The sequence below is a fragment of the Hemitrygon akajei genome, chromosome 14, assembly GCF_048418815.1.
Source record: "Hemitrygon akajei chromosome 14, sHemAka1.3, whole genome shotgun sequence".
NCBI lineage: Eukaryota > Metazoa > Chordata > Chondrichthyes > Myliobatiformes > Dasyatidae > Hemitrygon > Hemitrygon akajei.
The window spans coordinates 59,004,686-59,023,255 of NC_133137.1; the positions used below are offsets into that span (position 1 = coordinate 59,004,686).

The following is an 18,570-nucleotide window of genomic DNA, read 5'->3' on the forward strand; positions in this document are numbered from 1 at the left end:
AGATATTTGAATGCTGTTCTTCTCTTGTTCACTCTATAGATTCCTCTCTCATTCACTAAGTACTCAGATCCTTCATTCTATCCTCTTGCTTTCAGTCATTTTCCTGCTTCCATTTCAGTGTCATTTATTATTACGAATGTACGAGCTGCCGCAGTTAAGCAGAGAGCCAGACTTCAGTCACCACAGTGAGGCATTTGTCTTGCAAGACACTCCTTCGATATACTGGCCATCTTTAGTACAGTGGAGCGTTGTACCCAATTAATCTATTTTATAGACACATTATGGTGTTTGGGTTTTAATAAAAGTGCTAATGAAAAACGTATTACAAAGCAAAATCATCTGTTATGTTTCAGTGCATAGTCCATGTTATTTGAATTACCTGCAAGTCAGGAGTATTAGAAGTTAATACTGGAAATTTATTTTCCGGTGCTAACTTTCCCAGCTTAACTCATTTGAGTGGCGAAGCTGTTTTTTTAAAAAATGCATATCGATCTAAATCAAACATCTCTGACTCGTTCTGAGAGACATAAGAGACTGCAGATATTTGAACCTGGATCAAGAAAAAAAGAAACTGTTTATGGAATTCAGCAGGTCAGGCCAAAGAGGGGTCTCAACCTAAAACATCAACCATCCGTTTGCCTCAACTGATGCTGTTTGTTCCTCCAGAAGCTTGTGATTTTTTTTTTGCACCATCTTGACCTGCTTCTCTTGATCTTTGGAGTAAATGGTGTTGGTTGTATCAATGACACCATATTAAAGAATGTATCGATTTTGGAGCAACGTCAGCTCTGAATGGGGCAACGAGTAATACTTCAATCTGGTTACTGGTGTGTGGTAGGTGCGTTGTGGAGCATTTGCACAGATAAACGCCAGTATAGGAACTTCAAATGGGATAATTTGAAAAAGCTCGGTCTCCTGAACCAGTGTGAATAACTTCACTCATCTCAACTCTGAACACAACCTGCAGACTCATTTTCAAGTACTCTACAACTCATGTTCTCCATATTATTTACTTTTTTATTTGCCCAGTTTGCACATTGGTTGTTTGTCAGTCTTTGTTTTGTATCGTTTTTGATAAATTCTAATGTTGAATTAAAACCATACATAAATCATCAATTATCATGAACTGCTTTGATTGGCTGGTAATGGCACATATTAAATACTCCATTCCGGCCACACTGAACCACACCAATATGCTTACCAACAAAACCGCTCAGAGACAGATGCTATGCTATAGCATTGGTCATGCACCTGGCACTGACACCTCGAAAACAGGGACAGCTATGTGGTATTCAACACTGTTGTCCCACAGAACTTGAACAAACTCCTACTCCTCGGTCTAAGTACACCACTGTACAACTGGGTCCCAGAACGTATTCTTCACAAGCAAGAAAGCCCACCAACACCTCTACTTTCTGAGGAGGTTGACGATTGCTGGCCTATGCATATCTATACTCCCATTATTCTACAGACGCAAAATAGAGAGCATTCTAACATGCTGTGTCACTGCATGGTGCGGAAACTGCACGGTGGCAGACGGGATGAAAGAATGAATGATCTTTATTGTCATTATACATAGATACGATGAAACTTTGTTTGGCTTCCTCTCAGACAATTAAGCGGTAGATAAAAACATGACAGTAATAGAAAACAGTATTAAATAGATAAGTTGCAGCAGCAGCACCGGAATATCACAGTAATGCACAAAGTGCCGTTAGTGCAAGTATTTGAGTCCTTGTGTGTGCATGTGTGTGCTCACAGTTTCAGTCTTTGTTCTGTGGGAGTGGTGTGATGGAGGCCACAGCTCTGGGATAGAAGCTGTTCCTCAGACTATTTGCTCTACAAGAGGTAGTTACAAGTGCTCAATGCTCCACCGGCACCAGCCTACCTGACATCAAGGACATATATACAGAAAGGTGCTGGAAAAGGGCTAGTAGCATCATGAAGGATCCCACTCACCCTGCTAATGGATTGTTTGTCCCATTTACATTAAGGATGAGGCTACATAGCATCCATGTCTGGGTTCCAGAGTCCTGAGCCGTTTTGGGGCCAACTCTCTGGGTGCAGAGCTCAGAAAAAGCGAGGCAGCAGACTTTTAACATCATAAATCAGTGAGTTGTTTGTTAAGTCTCCCCTCTTGCTGTGAAACAGGGACACCGCTTTTTCCTTTATTTGGGAGAGAAAGAGCCTGTGGTATGTAGAATTACCGGGTGAACGAGTAGTCTTCGGGGTACTGCAAGTCTGGGTCTTTATTGATGCTTTGCTACACGCTTGAGTGCGTGGTGGAAGGCGCCGATGCTTTTTTGCTGGTCGGGGGTGGGGGGGAGTTGTTGCCTTCCTGCTGCTTGTGCGTGGGAGGGGGGAGCTCTAACTTTGGGGCTCTAACATTTAACTGTCATTCATTCTCTGTTTTCGTGGATGTTTATGAAGAAAAAGAATTTCAGGATGTATATTGTATACATTTCTCTGAGTGTACCTACTGACCTATTGACTCAAACAGTTATTTTCGCCAAGCAGTTAGGCTAATCACAACTCTACCCACCAATGCAACTCTCCACACCCCACACCCCCAAGGTAGGAACCCCCATGTAGAGAGATCAGATTTGTAGATCGGGTGATTTTCTCTTTGTCACAATTCTAATGCACACTCATGAGAAGAAAAGGCGGAAATGGTCATATAGAGCACCCTCACATGCGCAAGTTCCTCTGAAGTGTAATTAGTGTCATAATTGTGAGGTTCAAATTTCAAAACCATTTTAGTGACATTAATTAAAAGATAACTATTGGTCTGGACACTTCATTGAATGGCCCTGTTTTTCGTTGGATCTTTGGTATCTTTTATGAGATGCTTTGCACTCTCCAGGAAGATTGAATTGAATTGAATTAACTTTATTACTTACATTCTTCATATACACGAGGAATAAAAATCTTTATGTTACGTCTGCATCTAAATGTGAAATGTGCAATTTATAGTAATTTATAATAAAATAGTATGTACAACAGGACAGTCAATATAACATAGAAATACTAAAGATCAAATGAAGCCTCATTTTCTCACTGTTCATCATTATCTTTGTCTAGAGAATACAGCAGGATGACTTGCATCTGTTTTTGTATTTAGAATTGTGGGGTACTAGGATACAGAAATGAACCATTTGGCCAATTCTAGAATATTACAAGCACATTATCTTTTACTGCCTGGCGCCAGGTCTAAACTTCTACCTCACTTTATGTTCAACAAGTTTTAGAAGATAAGAAAGTGACACTTGATTTTGAGTGAGTGTTGCTTTATTGCCCAAGCACCACAGCACTGAGAAACAACACTTTAGTTCAGTATATCGATCCTCGGTGGAACAACGCCATAATTCAATAACTACAGGCAAGTTTCTGAAGAGATCAAAATCAGTTTCCACTAAACACGCTTCTCAAGTGCAGTGTTGGAATTTGTTCTGCCAAGTTACAAAAACCATTTTACACTGGATAGTTTTGGGGAATTTAATTAATCTTTAGCTTTCCCTGGCAATTCTATTCCACACAATACACCCTTTACCAGACTTGAAACTCTTTTTTTCTACACACCATACACCAAAGGACTTTTGTAAAGCCTTTGACAAGGCCCCACATGGCAGGTTGATCAGGATGGGTGGGTCACATGGGATTCAAGAGGAGTTAGCGAGGTGGATTCAGAATTGGGTCAATGATGGAAAGCAGAGGGTGATGGTTGATCATCGATTCTCCAACTAGAGGCTTGTGACTAGTGGGGCACATTAGCGCTCACGTTGGCACTTCTGTTATTCATTATGTCGGTAAATGATTTGGATGTCAATATCCATGGAACCGTGAGCAAGTTTGCTGATGACACTAAATTAGGGGCTCCTGTTGATAATGAAGCATATTACAGTGAATTACAAAGAGATCTTGATCAGTTGAGGAATGGCAAATGGATTTCAACTTAGATAAGTGTGAGGTGATCCACGTTGGGCATTTAAACCAGGAAAAGACTTATATAGCAACTAACAAGGCATTGATGAGTGTTGTGGAATAGAGGGGCCTGGGGGTACAAGTGCCTGCTCGAGAAGGCAAGGTGGAGAAGCAGGGAATTAGCATGCTGCCGTTCATCAGTCAGGGCATCAAGTTCAGGATTATGTTGCAGTTTTGTAAGTCACTGGTGAGACCACATTTGGAGGATTGTGTACAGTCTTGGTCACCCTATTATAGGCTGCTGGAGTGTCAGCTGTAAGATTGGGGTTCAAATCCTGCCCCTGTCTATAAGGAGTTTGTACATTCCCACGTGACTGCATGGGTTTCCTCTGGATGCACTGGTTTCCTCCCACGTCCCGAAGACATAGGTATGATTAGGATTAGTGAGTTGGTGGCCTACTATGTCAGCGCTGGAAGCGGGGCGACACCTTCCAAACATAAAATCATCGATTTGATTAGACACAAATGACCCATTTCACTGTATGTTTCGATGTACATGCAACAAATTTAGATCTTTAGATTTTATGATGTCCTCATACATTAAATGTTACTTACAGTATTTTTGCTAGGTTGAGGTGAGAACTGCTGGTTGGAGATGGGAAAGTCAAAGACTGATGGCTCCAGCTGAACATCTGGCTGAGGAAAATTCATTGACGAGGCTGGCAGCAAAGCCAGAGGCTGTGATGGTTGATCCAAAGTACTTTCTGTTTCATAACTGTGTGGCAGATCTGAGACTGATGGGGAGTCTGAGCACTGGTAAGGAACATTTATACTGGTATGTCCCAGTGCCTCAAATCCAATTGGTAACTGAGATGAGTTCAAGCAGCTGGAATCTTCCTCAGCGTCTGATATTTCAATGAAGGGATCAGTCACAGCTCCTGGCTGTACATGTTGCTCTGGTTCCTTACTTGGGCTCATTTTAAAAGTTGGACAAAAATGGCTGGGTGAATAAATTGCAGGTGGAATGGCTTCTTGAACCTGTGCAGGCGAATCTTCGTGATAACCCCCTGCTAACCATTTTGGATCATAGCCCAACTGATGTAGATCGGGTGGAAATTGGCAAGATCCTGCTGTAATAGGTGCTATTGGCTGATCAAATGAGGACTGGTCAAAACTCCTCAAGGCACTCTTTTGCCACAAGGTAGATGATAATGGAGTTGGCATATGAGGAACACAATTAAATGGATCTGGATTCACCACTTGCTCGGGACTAACTGGATAAGGGACAGCTTTGACGTGTGGTATTCCATATTCACATTCAGGATTTCTCTGAAAATGGTAACAATCTTGTCCGCCGCATATTTGGTTTGAAGGAAGTTGCCGATCAGAAGTTTCCTTCAGAGATTGCAAATAGCAAGCATTTGGTACATCAGCTGATGCCTGTGTTCCCTGATTCTCAGTGTCGAGTTGCCCATACTCTACTCTCTGACTGCCTGTCACTGACTCACTATGGTGTTGCAGAGATTCCAGGTATGTTTGTGGATAAGGTGGGCAAGGCATGTTGTAACTTGGCAGTGGATTCATCAGATTATCGACACTTGGGCTCCTTTGAAAGTTGAATGTATTGGATATTGGCTGAGGGCTACGTATGGGTGCACTATCTTCATCTTCCATATAGTTTAGTTGCCATCCATACGGAGCCTGGATTGAAGGATTGACAGGGGCACATGGCTGATGACTTGGGGAGGTTTTGTCCACTGGTAGGGAAGGTCTCCAAGGTTCCATTTTAACCGTTCACATCCAAGGAACAGGGTTATCCCAGTCTAATCAGAAAACCTGAAAAACAAGAAATTTGTGAAGTATATTCATTTGAGCGACATTTATAACTATAAATAATTAAACTGCAATAGCTCACATCAAGTGTACTCAAGTGCTAAAAAATTGATTCTGAAAATTCTTCTGGGGTCTGGAGAATCTCTTGAACAATTGGTTACAAAAGCACACAATATTTAAAGGCTGACAGGTCCTGAGTGCTGAACCAACTTCAGACCCCAACTGTTGCAGAATAAATTATTATTTTATTTTATTATTTAGGAATACTGTACAGAACAGGCCCTTCTGGATGAACGAGCAATGCAGACCAGCAACCCACTTATTTAAAACTAGCCTAATCACAGGATAATTTACAATGACCTATTAACCTTCTGACCAGTACATCTTTGGAATGTGTGAGGAAACCCACACGGTTCACAGTAAGGGCGTTCAAACTCTTTACAGACAGTGCCGCAATTGAACTTTGAACTCGGACGCCACAAGCTGTAATGGCATTGCACTAACTGTTACATTAATATTGTCTCAAATAGAGTTATTGGATACTTCACGTCCACTTGGGAGAGGAGATGGAACTTCAACTTAACATCTTATCCATAGGATAGGACTATTGACAGTGCAGCAAAAATAAGATTTTGTCTTCCTGCTTTTGTTGTTTAGAAAAACAATCTTACACAATTTACGTTAAAGTTAAAGGACACAATTTACATAATTGTATAAGTTTACAGCAATATCATTCCTACCTCTAAATTGCAAACTCTAGGTTTGAAATGACATGGTGGGAAAAGAAAACCCTTTTTAAGGGCCTGGCCAGTTCACAAGTACCCAATCATATCAGAGCTGAACAATAAAATGATTGCATGCAATAAAGAAATAACAAAAAATAAGAAGAGCTGATGACAAGGAGACCTACAGGAGTGAGATAGATTGGCTAGTTGGAAGATGACACAACAACAACCTTGAACTCAATATCGGCAAGATCAGGAATTAATTGATTGAGGACCTCAGGAGGGGGAGGTTGGGAGAACACACACTTGTTCTCACTGAGGGGTTAGCAGTGGGAAGGGTAAGCCATTTCAGACTCCTGGGTACCTACATCTTATTCTGGGCCCACATACAGAAGCCTGATGAGCTCCATTCAATTTTCTAGAAACAGCTTCCTCTCCCCAGCGACCAGTTTGCTAAACAGTTCATGGACACTGCCCTGCTTTGCCTCTTTTGCACTATTTATTTATTTGTTTGTTTATTTATCAATTTATTTGAACATACAGCAATTTTTTATGTCTTGTACTTATTGCTGCCACAAAACAGCAATGAGACAGTGATAATAAACTTGATTCTGATTCTATTGAAGAGAAACAGCATTGTTTATATTGTCAGCTTCAGCGTGTTGTGACTGTTCCAAATGGGTCAATAGTATCACTTCCCACCCTCTCATCCACATGAAATCAAATGCCTGCTTGAAATTTATTTGCTCCCAGCTGAGGAGCCTTCTTCCAGATCCATTGAGTAGCTAGGACATTTCACAATCCATGACATCCTCTAAATAGCTACAAACATGTACCATGCATTCAATGGTGAACAATCAGTTTTGAAACTAAATATTTCACTCTATTGAAGCGTCATTTGAATGCTTATTGAACTATAGCACTAGGAGGGAACATTTTTATTTATTTAGTTAATTATTTTTTAGATATAGCGTGGAGGAAGCCCTTCCAGCCCAATGAGCTGCAATGCCCAGTAACCTTAGCCTAATCACAGGACAACTTACAATGACCAATTAACTCACTAACGGCTATGCCTTTGGAAGAAACCCAAGCACCCAGAAGAAACCCACACCTTTCACAGGGAGAATGTAAAAACCCCTTATGGAAGGCACCAGAATTGAACTCCGAACTCTGGAATGCCCCAGGCTGCAATAATGTTGTGCTAACCACTACACTACCATGGCACAGCTGCTCAACTAGTTCAACCAAAGCTTCAAATATTTAGCCTCTTTGTTTGGCAGGAGGTAGCAAGGATTATATCAGCTAACATGCTTTATCACTAACACAACCAAAATGACTTCTTCCATGTCTTTGCAGTGAAAAAGCTATTTTATGCTTTCTGTATATTTAATCTATGTTGAAATATCAATTGAAAGAATCTAAAGTGCCATCTATGGTCATCTTGGCTTGCCTGAACATGCCTTGCTGCAACTGATACAAGCACAAAAACACTGCACTGGACAAATCCAGCTCGTTCTCATTAATCCAAGCCTCTCTGCAGCTCCAGAAAGGGCAGAACAGACTTCACTGGAAGCAAGCTATGTTTACCTTTCTTGCTGTACTCTGCCACTTGTTAGCTCGACTGAACTGTACAGTGTGTTGCAGACACTGAGTAACTAGAATTCACAGTTCAGCAATGCCCATCTTGTGCTTTTTCTGTGCATAATTTTATGTTATGTGATAGTGTTTGAACATTCAGATCATAACATTGCAAGGAATAGAAGGCACTGGACCCAAAACTGGAAATAGGAATTAGTATTGATGGGTGCAACTCTATGTCTCTATGACACCTGAGGTCATTGAAAGCCATTTCTGTGAAAGGGCTCAATAGAATGGATAGGGGGAAGATGTTTAGACAGTAAGACCATAAGACATAGGAGCAGAATTAGGCCATTCAGCCTATCGAGTCTGCTCCGCCATTCCATCATAGCTGATCATGGATCCCACTCAGGCCCATACCCCTGCCTTCTTGCCATATCGTTTGATGCCCTGACCGGTTAGGAAACTATCAACTTCTGCTTTAAATAAACCCATGGACTTGGCCTCCGCTGCAGCCTGTGGCAGAGCATTCCATGGATTCACTACTTTCTGGCTAAAAAAACTCCTCCTTACCTCTGTTCAAAAATGTTCCCCGTCAATTCTGAGGCTGTGCCTTCTAGTTCTGGATATGTCCTATCCACCTTATCTACTCCTTCCAAAATTCGGTAGGTTTCAATGAGATCCTACCGCCCCCCCCCCCCCCCCATATTCTTCTAAATTCCAGTGAGTACAGGCTCAAAGCTGCCAAATGCGCCTCATATGTTAACCCCTTCATTCCCAGCATCGTCCACGTGAATCTCTCCTGGACTCTCCAATGACAACACATCCTTTCTGAGATGTGGGGCCCAAAAATGTTGACAATACTCCAAGTGTGGTCTGACTAGTGTCTTATAAAGCCTTAGGATTATGGCCTTGCTTTTATATTCTATTCCCTTTGAAATAGATGCCTACATTGCATTTGCTTTCTTTACCACAGACTCAACCTATAAATTAACCTTCTGCGAGACTTGCATGAGGACTCTTAAGTCCCTCTGCACCTCTGATGTTTGAGTTTTCTCCCCATTTAGATCATTGTCTGCACTACTGTTCCTTTTACTAAAATCCATTATCAAACATTTCCCATCACTGTATTCCACATTTGCATGTGAGGGAGACAAAACTGTAAGATGGTCACTTAGAAATCCAATAGAAAATTCAGGGGAAAAATGTATTTGGAGCTGAGATCAAGGAAACAAGTTCATGGAAGGCAGCAACTGCAAGATCCGAATGAGCCAGTTCTCATTGGGAAATCAGAGGTGGAGAGGGTTAGCAATGTTAAATTCCTCTGTGTTATCATTTCAGACAGTCTGTCCTGGGCCCAGCACAGCAGTGCCTTAGAAGTTTGAAAAGTTTCAGCATGACATCTAAAAATTTGACAAAGTTCTACAGATGTGTGGTAAAGAGGACATTGACTGGTTTGCACCAAGGCCTGGTATGGAAACCAATCCCTTTGAATGGAAAATCCTTCTAAAAGTAGTGAATATGGGCTGGTCCATTACCGGTGAAGCCCTTCCCAGCACTGAGCATATCTACACGGAGCACTTTTGCCGGAAGGCAGCATCCATGATCAAGGGCCCTCACCATCCTCCCTTCTCACTGCTTCCAGGAGCCTCAGAACCCACATAACCAGGTTTATGAACAGTTATTAACCTTCAACCATCAGTCCCTTGAACCAGTGGGGATAACTTCATTCAACTTCACTTGCTCCATCACTGAACTGTTCCACATCATATGGACTCACTTTCTAGGACTCTTCATCTCATGCTTTTGATATTTATTGTTAAATTATATATTGTTACTATTTTTTTCTTTTGTACATACAGTTAGTCACCTTTTGCATATTGGTTGCTTGTCTTTCATGTTGGGCCCAGTCTTTCATTGATTCTATTGTGTTTCTTGGGCTAACAGTGAGTACTTGCAACCAAACAAATCTCAGTGTTGTTCATTGCCACATGCAGGTTCTTCAATGATACATTTATTTTGTACTTTGTACTTTGCATGTGACCATAAACTACCTTCAGATTCATTTTCTTGCAAGTAGTTACAGGAAAATAAAGAAATACAATATAATTATAAAAAAATCTATACATAAACACAGACTGACAAATAATCAAAAAAAAACTTAGATTGATAACCCAGCTTAAAACAGGAATACTTTAATAGCCTTTAATGGAGTGAGACCTTCTTTACAATACAGTGCTCCATCAGTATTGCCCCTCTAGCAGTAGAATACCCCTCATCATTGTTCATCAGCATTCCCATGGCACTGCAGCATTCCCTCAGCTTTGCATGCCACTCGCACTCTGGCTCAGACAGTGTGGTCCTCCCTTGGCACTTGTTCTGCTGCCACACCCTGAGAACAGACCTACTGGCACAATGTTGCTCCACCAACAGTATAAAAACATAGAAAACCTACAGCACAATACAAGCCCTTCAGCCCACAAAGCTGTGCCGAACATGTCCCTACTTAGAACAACCTAGGGTTACCCATAGCCCACTATTTTTCTAAGCTCCATGTACCTGTCCGGGAGTCTCTTAAAAGACATCGTTTCCACCTCCACAACTGTCACCGGCAGCCCATTCCACGCACTCACCACTCTCTGCGTAAAAACTTACTCTTGACATCTCCTCTGTACCTACTTCCGAGCACCTTAAAACTGTGCCCTGTCGTGTTAGCAATTTCAGCCTTGGGAAAAGGCCTCTGACTATCCACATGATCAATGCCTCTCAATACCTTTGTATATCTCTATCAGGTCACATCATCCACTGTCGCTCCAAGGAGAAAAGGCTGAGTTCACTCAATCTATTTTCATAAGGCATGCTCACTAATCCAGGCAACATCCTTGTAAATCTCCTCTGTACCCTTCCTATGGTTTCGACGTCCTTCCTGTAGTGAGGCAACCAGAATTCAGCATATTACTCCAAGTGGCGTCTGACCAGGGTCCTATATTGCTACAATATTACCTGTTGGCTCCTAAACTCAACCCCATGATTGATGAAGGCCAATGTACCGTATGCCTTCTTAAACACAGAGTCAATCTGTGGAGCAGCTTTGAGCATCCTATGGACTCAAACCCCAAGACCCCTCTAATCCCCTCTATTCCCTCCTTGCTTCACCTCCCCCACCCCTTGATCTTTCCTCTGATTGGTTTTTCACCTGGCACCTGCCAGCCTTCTCCTTCCCACCCTACCCCCACCTTCTTTATAGGGCCTCTCCCCCCTCCCTCTTCAGTCCTGACGAAGGGTCTCGGCCCGAAACGTTGACTGCTCATTTCCACGGATACTGCCCGACCTGCTGAGTTCCTCCAGCATGTTGTACGTGTTGATCTATTATTTTCTGTTGTCTTTTCCATTCCTGGGTATTGGTGTTTCCATACCAGGCCATGATGCAGCCAGTAAGGATACTGAAAAGCAATGAAGGGACCAGCTGAGCGTCCACAGTTTCAGGGAAGACAGATAGTGCGTGAAAAAGAATACGTGGACATGGTTAGATGAAGAGGGTGGGAGGAAGCTTCTTTGGAACAGAGGCCTGGAGGGTAGTTAGGGCTGCTCCTATTTTGTAACTCTATATAATTATATGTATCTTGTTTCAATTCACAAAAGAAAATGCACAAAAATACAGAAAATACAAAAGAAAATACAGAAAAGACAGCAAGTCAGGCAGCGTCTATGAAAAGAGAAACAGGTAACATTCTGCTCTAACGTAAGTTCTAATGATGGGTCCTGGACCTGAAACATTAATTGTTTCCGTTTCCACAGAAGCTGCTTGGCCAGCTGAGTGTTTCCAGCATTTTCAGTAATGCATCTGAATCAAACCACACAGCTCCATGGGCACATCACGGAATGGATTTCTTTCTGTAATGCAGTTTTAGAAGGGGTTGGCTATGCCCTTTGGCAAAACACTGACTTTACATCATGTCAGTTGATCTCCAGATTAGGTGAGGGTCACTCTCCTGAGCAAGAAGTGATTACAACACATCAGTGTGAGTCCACAGCAAGTGACAGAGCAAGGCTTAAATAAGGCACTTAAGCATCATGGCCACACAATTCATCACTGCCAGGAGCACAGTGAAAACAGTTCCAGCTGCAAAATTAAAAGAAAATGATGTCTTTATCAAGCTGTGAGCTTCTCCTAAATACCTGGCTATTATTAACTAAGCAAAATGTTGACTGTGTAAACAAGCATGATTTTGTCACTGTTGGGTACAAGTGGGTGTGTAACTATGTTTGTATTGTGTGTTTAACCCAATGTTTGGACGGCGATTTAGGTGCCAGGCCAGATTGCAAAGGTCGGGGGTGGGGGGAGGTGTGTGTGTGTGTGTGTGTGTGTGTGTGTGTGTGTGTGTGTGTGTGTGTGTGTGTGTGTGTGTGTGTGTGTGTGTGTGTGTGTGTGTGTGTGTGTGTGTGTGTGTGTGTATGTAACCCAATGTTTGGACAGCGATTTAGGTGCCAGGGCAAGATTGAAAAGGTCAGGGTATCAGTGCTTGAGGCAATGGATGGGCCGGTTTGGCTTGCTCCAATGAAGCAACGAATGAAAGGTCTGGAGACAGACACTTTGTGGCCCAGCTCAGAACGTTATTTGATTGTGTTTCTGATGTGCATGATTTGATTTTTTTCTCTCTGCATGGTGGGTATTTGATGGTCCTTTTTTAATGGTTTCTTTGTTTAGTGGCTGCCTGTTAGGAGCCAAATCTCAAGATTGTATAATGTATACATACTTCAATACTAAATGCACTTTGAACTTTGTATGTATATTAAACATATGTGTGTTTATGTGCTTAGCTTTTTCTGTATTCTATTGAATTTGCTTTATAGCTTTTACATGCAATAAAGTACTTTTGAAAAGCAGTCACCGTTGAGGAAATGTAACAGGCAATATAATATGTGCAGAGTGAGCTATCAAACAGCAATGTGAAGAACCAATTAAATTAGTAATCAAATGGCCAATTAAACTAATAGTTTTCTTTTCTACACAATGCCCATATCCTTCCATTTTTTTCACAGTTATATGCCTAACCATCTCTTGAAAGTATCTGTCTCTTAAATACTTTTAAATTTAGATAAGCATTTGAATCCACCCCAAAAAGCCCCATTCCAGGCGCCCACCGCTCTTCGTGTAAAAAGATTGCCCTTCATACCTCTTTGAAATTACTCCCCTCTCAACTTAAATGCATGCCCTCTGGTATTAGACATTTCAATTCTGAGAAAAATATAATTTTCTCTATCTATCATAATCTTATAAACCTCTAACAGATCTTCCCGTGTCCTCACCGCTGCACAGAAAACAACCCAGGTTTGTCCAACCACTCATTACAGCACCTGCTCTGCAATCCAGGCAGCATCTCGGTAAACATAAGAGGCTCTGCAGATGCTGCAAATCCAGACCAATGCACACAAAATGCTGGAAGAACTCAGCAGGTCAGGTAGCAAATATGGAAATGACCGAACAGTCAATCTTCACACACAAAATGCTGGTGGAACGCAGCAGGCCAGGCAGCGTTTCGGCCCGAAACGTTGACATTGCTTCTCCCTATAGATGCTGCCTGGCCTGCTGCGTTCCACCAGCATTTTGTGTGTGTTGCTTGAATTTCTATCATCTGCAGATTTCCTCGTGTTTGCCTGAACAGTCAATCTTCTTGGCTGAGAATCTTCATCAGGACTTTTTGTCCCCTCTCCAAAGCTTCAGCATCTTTCCTATAATGGGACAGCCAGAACTGTATGCAGTTCTTCAGATGGGGCCTAACTAGGGTTTTATTAAGCTGCAACATAATTTCCTGACTTTTGAACTCAATGTTTCAACTAATAGAGGTGAGCATGTCATATGCCCTCTTAACATTCCTGTCAACCTGTGTAGACTCTTTCAAGAAGCTATGAATTTTGACCCCAAGATCCCTCAGCTCATCAATATTGTTAAGAGTCTTGCCCTTAGTAGTGTACAGTCCCTTACATTTGTCCTGCCAAGGCACAATGCTTCACATCTGGCCGGGTTAAACTCCATCTGCCATTTCTCTACCCATTTCTGCAACTGATCAATATCCTGCTGTATTCTTTGTCAGTCCTCTATGCTATCCACAGCACCATCAATCTTCGTATCATCTGCAAACTTGCTAATCAACCTGTCCACACTGTCCTCCAGGTCATTTATATACATCACCAACACAGGAGGTCCCGGTACAGATCTCTGAAGAACACCACTAATTACAGACCTGCAGCCAGAATAAGTCCATTCGACCACTACTCTCTGTCCTCGATGGGCAAACTAGTTCTGAATCCAAATGGTTAATTAATTGTGGATCCCTTGCCTCTTAGTTTTCTGGATGAGTCTCTAATGAGGGACCTTGTCAAATGCCTTAATAAAATCCATATAGACAACATCCACAGCTCCACCTTTATCGATTGCTCTCATCACCTCATCCTAAAACTCAATGAAGTTAGTAAGACACAACTTGCCCCAGGCAAAGCCATCCTGGCTCTCCCTAATTAGGCCGTAGTTTTCCAAATGCTCATAAACTCTATCCCTATGAATTCTTCCCAGTAACTTTCCTAACAGAATCAGGTTTATTATCACCAACATGTGTCATGAAATTTGCTAAATTAGCAGCAGCAGTTCAATGCAATACATAATATAGAAGAAGAAGAAAAATAATAATAAATCAATCAATTACAGTATATGTATATTGAATAATTGTGCAAAAACAGAAATAATATATATTAAAAAAGTGATGTAGAGTTCAAGGTTCAATGTCCATTTAGGAATTGGATGGCAGAGGGAAAGAAGCTGTTCTTGAATCACTGAGTGTGTGCCTTTAGGTTTCTGTATCTCCTACCTGATGGTAACAGTGAGAAAAGGGCATGCCCTGGGTGCTGGGGGTCCTTAATAATGGACACTACCTTTCTGAGACACCGCTCCTTGAAGATGTCCTGAGTACTTTGTAGGCTGGTACCCAAGATGGAGCTGACTAAATTTATGACCTGCTACAGCTTCTTATGGTCCTGTGCAGTAGACACCCCCCCCCCCCATGCCAGACAGTGATGCAGCCTGTCAGAATGCTCTCCATGGTACATCTATAGAAGTTTCTGAGTGTTCTTATTGACACACCAAATCTCTTCAAACTCCAAGTGAAGTATAGCTGCTGTCTCGCCTTCTTTATAGCTGCATCGCTATGTTGTGACCAGGTTAGATCCTCAGAGATCTTGACACCCAGGAACTTGAAGTTGCTCACTCTCTCCACTTCTGATCCCTCTATGAAGATTGGTAAGTGTTCCTTCGTCTAAACCTTCTTGAAGTTTACAATAAGCTCTTCTGTCTTACTGACGTTGAGTGCAAGGTTGTTACTGTGACACCATTCCACTAGTTGTCATATCTCGCCCTCTCATCTCCATCTGAGATTCTACCAGCAATGGTTCTATCACCAGCAAATTTATATATGGTATTTGAGCTATGCCTAGCCACATAGTCATGGGTATAGAGAGAGGAGAGCAGCGGGCTAAGCACACACCCCTGAGGTGCGTCAGTGTTGATCATCAGCGAGAAGGAGATATCATCAATCTGCACTGATTATGCTCTTCTGGTTATGAAGTCAAGGATCCAATTTCAGAGGGAGGAACAGAGGCCCAGGTTCTGCAATGTATCAATCAGGATTGTGGGAACGATGGTGTTAAATGCTGAGCTATAGTCGATGAACAGCATCCTCTTGTCTCCACTGACATCCACTGACATGAAGCTCACCGGAAAATAATTTCCAGGATTATAGGACCTTGGGGACTTATCCACTTTAATGCTCTTTAATAGACCAAACACTGCCTCCTCCTTAACCTCAAAATGCCCTAACATATCAATGCACTCGACTTTGTGATCCCTATCCTGTGCGTGCTTCTCCTTGATAAATACAGATATAAAGTACTCAGTAAAGACCTCAGTCACATCCCCTGCATACAAGCAAATGTCCTCTCCTTTATTCTTGAGTGAGCTCACCCTCTCCCTAGTTTTCCTCTTGCTCTTGTTTTATGTATAGAGTGCCTTGGGATTCTGTTAAATTCTAATTGCCAAAGACTTTTCATGTCCCATCCTGGTTTTCCTAATTATTTTCTTGAGGATTTTTCTGGCTTCTTTGTAATCCTCACAGCTCTGTTTTATTCTATTCTGAAGCTTTATATACTTCTCCTTTTTATCCTGGACTAAATTCATCATTTCTTTTGACATCCAAGGTTCTCTTACCTTGCCATCCTTTTCTTTTCTTCTGACTAGACCAAACCTGTCCTGTACTCTGTGCAATCAGTCTTTAAACATCCTTGTGGGCTTGCCCAAAACAGTCGTTCCAATCAACTCTCCCTAGTTCCTGAATAATGATTTTGTAATTTGCCTACTTAAATTTAATACTCTCCCACAAGGTCCATACTTAGCCTTTTAAGTTAATCATGCCACTTCTCCCTTTACATCACTCTGCCATCTGGTTCATGCCATGGATGATGAAGCCTTGAATAGGAGTGCTGAGGGTGAGCCATGTCTCTGCGAAGCGGAGTACACAATAGTCCCCAATGATCCTCTGGAATTGCAGTCTTCAATGTTATTTTGCAAAAACTATGTGTTGGCGCATGGGCAAGTGGTTAAGTCATTGATCTAATGATCTGAAGGTCGCTAGTTCGAGCCTCAGCTAAGGCAGTGTGTTGTGACCTTGAGCAAGGCACTAAACCACACATTGCTCTGTGATGACGCCGGTGCCAAGTTGTATCAACCCTTGCCCTTCCCTTGGATAACATTAGTGGTGTGGAGAGGGGAGAGTTGCAGTATGGGCAACTGCCGGTCTCCCATACAACCCTGCCCAGGCCTGTGCCCTGGAAACTTTACAAGGCACAAATCCATGGTCTCTTGAGACTAACAGATGCCTATATGTATTGGACAGGAAGATGATAGGAAGTGGGGCCTGCATTTCAATTTTACCTGGAATCCTATGGTTCCAGTAGCTATATTTTCTGAGACAATGGAGACCTTGAAAATCTGATCTCAAAAATTTTGCAACCAGACCTATTTTAAGTTTTGTAATGAAAAAACATGGAGCAAACAAGTAAGAAAGGATATCATCTTAATGTCACTAAACAATAAAAGGCAAGGGAAATGGTGAAAAGAGATAGAGTCATAGAAAAGTCCAGCACAGAGAGACACCCCTTGGCCCATCTAGTCTGTGCCAAACCACTTATAGTGTATATATGAACCATAAATGAGGAATATTCACAGAGAGGAAATAACAAGTTATCAGGTGGTGTTGAAGATTTTTAACAGACTATTCAGTTAGCTCTCTGCTTTTTAGATAACCTATTAAATTTCGTCATTATGACCGGCCACGTCTTGTTACTTTCCTTCTCCCCGTTGTGTCCAACCCCACCAGGAAATATGCTGATTTTTCATTTTACTTTCCCATAAAACTTTGCTTTGATTGACTGGTTTTATTCTTCTGACATTTGTGATTTATTTTTAGAAAGAGAAGAATTCCCCATTAGATTTGGCTGAAAAAATGTTGATTTTCAACACATCATCTAACTGACAGTACAGGAAGTCACTCTGTGACATTATTCAGGTGGGACATTGACTATAGCCCCTTTTATGATCCTGCTTTCTCAAATAATTAGTCAAACTGTTTCTGAAAGGTTATATAGCCTCTGCCTCAACAGCCACTCTGAGATATTTCACACTTCAAACAGGATCACTGATAAAACTGAACCATTTCTGCACTTACTGTTATTACCTTACATCTTTCCTGATTAGGGACCATAGAGATTAAAGTCATACTTACTGAAAGCAAATTGGTTTAGCTAAACCAGCCAGAAGTATTGTTCTCCCAGGCCTTGATGCAACAGTCTCTTGCTGTCATTACTTCTGGCTCAGATCCTCTCTCTCATCAAAAATGCTTTGTGGATCAATTAATTCATCAATCACTCACACTTCATTCAATTTAAATTGAGAAAAAGAGCAGTTTGGAATCAAGGTTTAGCTTTTTAGTTTACTTTTTAGGTTTACGTATTCTTCAAAGAAACCTGAAGATATTTGATAGCATCTCAGTTGTCCTGCGAGGTAGAAACCAAAGATCCCATGGTAGTTGATTTTCTGTGCTGGAAGTCAGAAACTCACTCAGTTCCAGAGTTAAATTGAGCAGAAGTACAGAAGAAGAAACTTTTCTGAATCGGTTGAATCCATAATGCCAACTTCTTGTTCATTATATCTCTTTAGTAGCTCATGGCATAAGCCACCATCTGCTTGAGTGTTTACATTTCCAAGGTCAAAGTGATCCTGTGACAGAGCATTTCCAGTAATATGCAAAGCAGCAAGGAAGGTTTCCGATTTCAATATTACTGCACTTGTTTTTATCTCAAGCAGGCTGTGACGCATGTTTACTGCTGCCATAGTTCAACAGTTTAGCGTTGTGCAATTATACTGTTGTCAGAATATACTTTAAAATGAAAGGCAATATAAACAATC

General features: G+C 41.7%; 1 protein-coding gene across 5 annotated transcripts in view; it reads right to left on the minus strand.

The window, feature by feature from the left end:
- Positions 1-18,370, minus strand: part of LOC140738611 (phosphatidylinositol 3-kinase C2 domain-containing subunit gamma-like) — a 261,872-nt gene extending 243,502 nt beyond the window's left edge. For 4 of the 5 annotated variants that reach the window (XM_073066155.1, XM_073066158.1, XM_073066160.1 and 1 more), the window contains exons 1-2: positions 17,888-18,370; positions 4,537-5,757 (exon numbers count right to left, since the gene is read on the minus strand). In XM_073066155.1, coding sequence (XP_072922256.1) covers positions 4,537-5,706 — 1,170 coding nt within the window. In that variant the 5' untranslated portion in view covers positions 5,707-5,757; positions 17,888-18,370. Of the gene's footprint in view, positions 1-4,536; positions 5,758-10,830; positions 10,984-17,887 lie in introns of all 5 variants that reach the window. The other variant, XM_073066156.1, reaches the window with a different exon arrangement.
- Positions 18,371-18,570: the final 200 nt, after the last annotated feature.